This window comes from Gobio gobio (genome assembly GCF_949357685.1).
Source record: "Gobio gobio genome assembly, chromosome: 20".
Taxonomy (NCBI): domain Eukaryota; kingdom Metazoa; phylum Chordata; class Actinopteri; order Cypriniformes; family Gobionidae; genus Gobio; species Gobio gobio.
Window position 1 is genome coordinate 46,885,360 of NC_137113.1, and position 7,500 is coordinate 46,892,859.

The 7,500-nt window shown below is 36.7% G+C and overlaps 1 protein-coding gene across 2 annotated transcripts in view; it reads right to left on the reverse strand.

Moving 5' to 3' along the window:
- Positions 1 to 7,500, reverse strand: part of slc39a11 (solute carrier family 39, member 11) — a 221,709-nt gene that overhangs the window by 103,123 nt on the left and 111,086 nt on the right. The window contains exon 5 of one of the 2 annotated variants that reach the window (XM_079801686.1): positions 5,363 to 5,510. In XM_079801686.1, coding sequence (XP_079657812.1) covers positions 5,363 to 5,510 — 148 coding nt within the window. The remainder of the gene's footprint in view (positions 1 to 5,362; positions 5,511 to 7,500) is intronic. The other variant, XM_079801687.1, reaches the window with a different exon arrangement.

The window sequence follows — 7,500 nt, forward strand, 5'->3', positions numbered from 1 at the left end:
TGGCTTCTTCTGAGCCTGTAATGCGTTCTGCACAGTCCCAGCAGCGGAGCCATGTAATCGGGCTCAGATCGGCCTTCATTTCACACCAGATAACCAACCGGAGTCATGCCTGAGATTCCCCCTCGCTCACTTTAAACCGCTGTGCCAGCCAAAGCCTTCCACCATCAGCTCATCAACTCAATATTACACCAGCGGCGTGCTTTTCTATTCATTTCTATTGAGTTCTAGCCTGGATGCCAGCCGAACTTAGCCCCGCCCACAACATTTGAGCTCGGGCAGTTCGGTCTGGACTTGATCCGCAGAGGAGTAATGAAGCTGTTCGGACCAATGAAATCATCAGGGCGGGCTTTAGACGATGATGGACAGATGATCAACAGTAACGTCATCACGTCATCAAAGGCGTTTGGGTTGAATTTGTTCTAATCCTAAATGGAGAACTTGTTGGTATATGCGTTCACCTTTACTATTTCTCTCAGAAATGATGATGGTGTTGTAAGTACTCTGTGTATCCTTAAATTCTTTTTTTACAACACCGGCAAAGATCGTTTACACTCGTCTTTTTCTTCTAACGTTACTTATTCCAGCGCGCAGACAGGGTTGCCAAGTTTCTACAACAAAACCCGCCCAATTGCTACTCAAAACTAGCCAAAAACAAGCCCAATAGCTTTCCAGGGCGGTTCTCCGGGAAAAAAAGGTATTTGGGGGGTAAAATATGTGTTGTTTTGGCAGGGCTTCCTGCTAAAATGTGCATTCCTGGGTCTGTATATCACATAATTGTGGTCGCTTCAACCCGCGGACTTGGCAACACAGGTCAGTTGAGTTCTGTTGACATTTGACAACTAATGTTATGCGTCGCTCCGTTGCTCTGATTGGTTGTAGGTCTATCCAATTGATGTCTTTCCTGGTTCGGTTGAAACACGCCCCATAATCACAGCTCAACTGAAGAGAGATCAAACTCATATTCTGACTAGAATTGAGTATGACGACGTCAGGCTAATGGAGTTTACCAATTAATGCAACCCTGCTACCAAAAATTTGGGACACATAAACAGTTTCAAAACCATTTCTAGCAATAAATATAATAATCATCAAAGTTAAGCAATTTGCAAACACGCAGAAGCCGTCTAATTAGAACTTATTATTAATGAAAAATAATATCATAAATAAATTAGGGATGAATCGTGATTAAAGGTGCACTATGTAAGTTTATTGAGTCGAATATCCAAAAACCACAAGGCCAGTCGAGTACTTACAATATCCCAAATGTTTCCAACTATTTGTAAATCATGAGATGCTATTTTACCCGAGGAACCGGGACGTGTGAGGGCGTGGCCTGTCGATGACATCATATCCGCGTTCCCCTCAGTTTCCGGTTTTATTCTGCAGAAACGCTTTCCTCTCACTGCAGTGTGAACAAGTGTCAAAGCATAGAAGCATAGCACCGAGAGAACGGTGTATAATAATTATGTATATTTGAATACACACGCATACATGTATATATTTAAAGCTACACTGTGTAACTTTCTTAGTTTATTCTTATCTAAAAACACTTAGTTCTTTCAAAAATATATGTGCTCATTAATGTATATTTACTTCTTTCAAGTTATAAAGTATTCTCGTAAGTTTATAATATGCCATTGTAAATACATACGGGTGAGGGTTCGAATGCGGGTCGCCATGTTGCCTCTCCATCTTGAAAGTACATTAGCCAAAGAGGGACATACCCGTAAATTCAAGCTTCGCCTTTGGCGTTTTAACACTCGATGGCACCGTGACGAATGTGGACGAGGTGGAACTGGAAGCCATGTTAATCTTGGACTAAATCAGCCACCGTAGGAGTTAAAACGAAATCGGAATTGAGAGGAACAGAAACTAATATTCTCTGGATGGTCATATACCTTTTCACCGCTAGATGGGGGAAAATATCACACAGTGTAGCTTTAAGAAATTGTTCTGACTGTATATATATATTTATATCATTTATACTATATATAAATATTTTAAAAAATCTTAAATATACACATGCATGTGTGTGTATTGATAAATACATAATAATTATACACAGCACACACAGATATATTATGTAAAACACAAACTTTTATTTTGGATGTGATTCATCGCGATTAATCATTTAACAGCCCTAAAATAATTCAATACTTACATTTATTTATGTACTTATTTACTTAACTATTTCAATGAATAAATTATAAATTGGTAAATAAAATAATCTATTATTTACATATCTAGTATTTTTATACAAGGTTAAATAAATAAATAATACATTATTTTTATTTATTTACTTAACCATAATTTATTTAGGTAAATTAATTATTAAAATAAAAAAAATATTTTGGTATTGTTTTAATGTCTGTTTACACAGATACTTAAATAAATAAATGAATAAATAAATAAATGAATAAATAAATAAATAAATAAATAAATAAATAAATAAATAAATAAATAAATAAATAAATGTACTATTATTTATTTATTTATTGAAAAAAATAAAGTAATTTACTCTAGTGTTGCTTTTATGATAGATAAATAGATAAATAGATAAATAAATAAATAAACAAATAAACAAACAAACAAATAAATAAATAAATCATGCCTTTACACAGGATTATTTTTTTTACTGTTTTTCTTTTTACTATTTAGAAGAAATAAATGGTGCATCATTTAGAGTTGAATATAATATATACGTATAATAATAATTGTATTTATTTACTTAACCATAATTTTGATTAAAATAAAACAACTTAGTATTGTTTTGATGTTTTGTATACACAGTTACTAACTTCACTTTTATTTATTGATTGAAAAAATGATGTATTCTAGTATCGCTTTTATATAATAAATATATAAATACATAATACATTATATTTGTATTTACTTGTTTAAGTAACCATCATTTATCTAGTTAAATAAATTATTAAAATAAAACAATTTAATTTAGTATTGTTTTGATGTTTGTTTATACAGTTACTTAAATAAATAAATAATGTATTAATTTACTTATATATTGGGAAAAAATAAAGTAATTTACTCTTGTATTGCTTTTATGATAAAAAATAAATAAATAAATAAATAAATAAATAAATAAATAAATAAATAAATAAATAAATAATGAATTTACACAGGATTATTATTATTTATTTATTTATTTATTTATTTATTTATTTATTTATTTATTTATTTATTTATTTATTTATTTATTTTTTACTGTGGGCAATAATTCTGATAATCGTGATATTCAAAAAAGCCCAGTATGAGTTTAATCCTGTGTGAAAATGGTTTATTGCAGTAGCTGAATACAATTATGAAATTATAAGTAATAATACCATTAACTACAGCAAAAATATGATAATTACGCCAAACTGACATTCCATTTAGTCAATTTGCCCATTCCCTCGAATGAGCTTTATATCATAATCAGTAATAAATGATTTATTTATTTGTGCTGTTGTGTAAACATGAAGATGTGCGTCTGATCTGAGGTCAGTTAATAATGTCATCCAGCACGAGCGGCTGTCAGAAGCTGAATGAGGTCACAGCCGTCTCAGCAGGATGAACTTCCACTTGTTCAGCGTGTAATATTTTCACACTCGTTTAGCTCTGATAATTAGACTGTTTGGATTGTGCCTCAGGAATTACAGCTGTAGAGCTTTAACAATGTTCTCAAGGCCAGATAAATCCAGCTCTATCTCTCTCTCTATACAGAGAGTTTATGAAATCCATGTTTTTCATAATGAGTCATTTGAACTACATTTCTTTGGGAATCTCTGACATCAAAGTGAAAATGCTCTTATGGTTAATGGCTGAGGAAGAAGAGCCATTAGTCATTTCTGCACGCTGGAATATTCAGACAATAATCAAAGGCATTCAGAAAAGCTGATAGTCTGATAATATGCAGGATTGCCACCAGATATGTAAAATATGGGAGCAAAAATGCAGTGTCCCTGTAGTGAGTTCTTCTGAATTAATGTATAAAATTGTATATATTGTACTATACACCGATCAGGCATAACATTATGACCAGTATGAGTATCTCTTCATCACAGCACCTGTTAGTGGGTGGGATATAATAGGCAGCAAGTGAACATTTTTAAAAATGGGCAAGCGTAAGGATTTGAGCGAGTTTGACAAGGGCCAAATTGTGACGGCTAGACGACTGGGTCAGAGCATCTCCAAAACTGCAGCTCTCTCCCACACATTTTTGAATGGGTTTTGTTTCACAATCCTCTCCAGGGTGTGGTTAACCCTATTGCCTGTACACTTTTTTCTAGCACATCTTTCCCTTCCCTTCGCCTCTCTATTAATGTGCTTGGACACAGAGCTCTGTGAACGGCCAGCCTCTTTTGCAATGACCTTTTGTGTCTTGCCCTCCTTGTGCAAGGTGTCAATGGTCGTCTTTTGGACAACTGTCAAGTCAGCAGTCTTCCCCATGATTGTGTAACCTACAGAACTAGACTGAGAGACCATTTAAAGGCCTTTGCAGGTGTTTTGAGTTAGTTAGCTGATTAGAGTGTGGCACCAGGTGTCTTCAATATCGAACCTTTTCACAATATTCTAACTTTCTAAGATACTGAATTTGGGATTTTCCTTAGTTGTCAGTTATAATCATCAAAATTAAAAGAAATAAACATTTGAAATATATCAGTATGTGTGTAATGAATTAATATAATATACAAGTTTCACTTTTTGAATGGAATAATTAGTGAAATAAATCAACTTTTTGATGATATTCTAACCAGCACCTGTATATATATATATATATATATATATATATATATATATATACATATATATATATATATATATATATACATATATATATATATATATATATATATATATATATATATATATATATATATATATATATATATATATATATATATATATATATATATTTATATATATATATATATATATATATTTATATATATATATTTATTTTTACTTTATCGTTACCATAAATATCACTGAAAGCCCTCTTGAACTCAGCATCTGATCCGCCTGTGCCCTTCTCATGGTGGTAAATTGCAAAAGTTACATGGTAATATCTCCATAAATATTGCATTAAGCACCACTTGAGATAACCGTATGATCCTTCTGCGCTCTATTCATGAAAATCAATTTAAAGAGACCCACCACCAGCAATCCACGCTATACCAAAGAGACACAAGAGGCGCAATAATGTCTCAGAAGAGCCCAGAGAAGAAGAAAAACCTCCACAAAGTGAGTTTGAATGTGATTCGGAAGCGTAAGGCAAGCCAACCCCAGAGAGAGCCATCACTACATCTAACGCTGTGTTTGTGAGAGCAGAGAGCAGACTGTGGGATCGTGAAGAAGAGCTTGCCTGAGGGAAGTCCTGCTCTACCTATCCTGATGGACATCTCCTCCTCCTCCTCCTCCTCACACAGGCCGGCCATTGAGGTCTTCTTCTTCTTCTTCTCTTTGCCTTCGGATGGCAGCGCCAGAGCCGTATGAGGGTCCGTCACGACGCCCTGCAAAATATAAACACATTCCAACTGGCATTGAATTGTGAGCTATCCAGCGAGATCTCATCTTCAGCCTTGCACCTTTAAAACATTAGTCTGACACCATTTGTCTAGATGTCAACCAAGAAAATATCTACGCAAACAAAACGCCAATAGGGGTTTCAGTCACCGATATCGACCTACACATATTTGTCTTTAGGAAAAGATTAGCTTTTGAAAACAGAAGCAGGGTGAAATTGCAGGCATCCATTTCAGAGCTGCCATTAATGAAGATCCTCGGGCTCTTGCATTCGCTCTGAATACGTAAAAGCAGAGAGAGATGTGACGTTACGAAATCACATTACCACAGGGGAAAATATACTGCAGAACGACAACACGCTAGGGCTGGATAATGGAGGACACCGCGTTCAACCACATCTCTACACTCAACAAACCTTTTAATAAGATGATCAAATTAATTAATTTATCTCACTGTATGAATGAGTGCCATTTAAAGGGGTGATAAACTGAGAAATCAACTTTCCCTTGAGCTTTTGATGTATAAAAGGTCATGGTAATATAAGAATATCTTGTAATTTTCAGAGCTGAAAACGTCCATGTTAGTCAAAGAAAAGCTTGTATTGACACCAGGCCAAGTGAGTGTGTGTGTGTCCACGCGAGTGAGTGAGTGTGTGTGTGTGTGAGTGTGAGTGTGTGAGTGTGTGTGTGAGTGTGAGTGAGTGTGCGTGTGTGTGTGTGTGTGTGTGTGTGTGTGTGTGTGTGTGTGTGTGTGTGTGTGTGTGTGTGTGTGTGAGTGAAAGTGTGAGTGTGTGTGTGTGAGTGTGCATGTGAGTGTGCGTGTGTGAGAGTGAGTGTGTGAGTGTGTGTGTGTCTGTGCGACGCGAGTGAGTGAGTGTGTGTGTGTGTGACTGTGAGAGTGTGAGTGTGAGAGTGTGAGTGTGTCTGCGCGATGCGAGTGACTGAGTGTGTGTGTGTGTGTGTGTGTGATTCTGCGCGACACGAGTGAGTGAGTGTGTGTGTGTGTGTGTGTGTGTGTCCGAGCGAGTGAGTGTGTGTCTGTGCGAGTGTGTCTGTGCAAGTGTGTGTGTGTGTGGGCATGTTTTAGTGAAATATCAGGACAAATGTGTATAATGACATGGGTATTACAAAAAGAGGGTGAAATATGAGGACGTTCCCCATGTCCTCACTTTTCAAAATGCTTATAAATCACAGAATGAGGTTTTTTTTCACAGAAAGTGAACTGCACAGTCTCCTGTGATGGGTAGGTTTAGGGGCAGGGGCAGTGTGTGTGTGTGTGTGTGTGTGTGTGTGTGTGTGTGTGTGTGTGTGTGTGTGTGTGTGTGTGTGTGTGTGATGGGTAGGTTTAGGGGCAGGGGCAGTGTGTGTGTGTGTGTGTGTGTGTGTGATGGGTAGGTTTAGGGGCAGTGTGTGTGTGTGTGTGTGTGTGTGTGTGTGTGTGTGTGTGTGTGTGTGTGTGTGTGTGTGTGTGTGTGTGTGTGTGTCTCTGAGTGTGTGTGTGTGTGTGTGTGTGTGTGTGTGTGTCTCTGAGTGTGTGTGTGTGTGTGTGTGTGTGTGTGTGTGTGTGTGATGGGTAGGTTTAGGGGCAGTGTGTGTGTGTGTGTGTGTGTGTGTGTGTGTGTGTGTGTGTGTGTGTGTGTGTGTGTGTGTGTGTGTGTGTGTGTGTGTGTGTGTGTGTGTGTGTGTGTGTGTGTGTGTGTGTGTGTGTGTGTGTGTGTGTGTGTGTTTGTTTGTTTGATATTTTGGCGAGTCCTCTGAGCGTTTCCCCAGACGATTCCCACATGTCCTGAGAGGAGCTGAAGCTCATTAAATATGCAAATCTTATCCAATCATAGCCGTGGGCGTTTACTTCCAAGTCTTCAGTGCGGCACGCCCATAAAAACCCAGTGTTTTTCAGAGAGCCTCAAAACCAAGGCAGAAAATAGCCTATTACTTATTGATTATGATGTTTCTGAATGTAAAAACCACGCAGACGTCA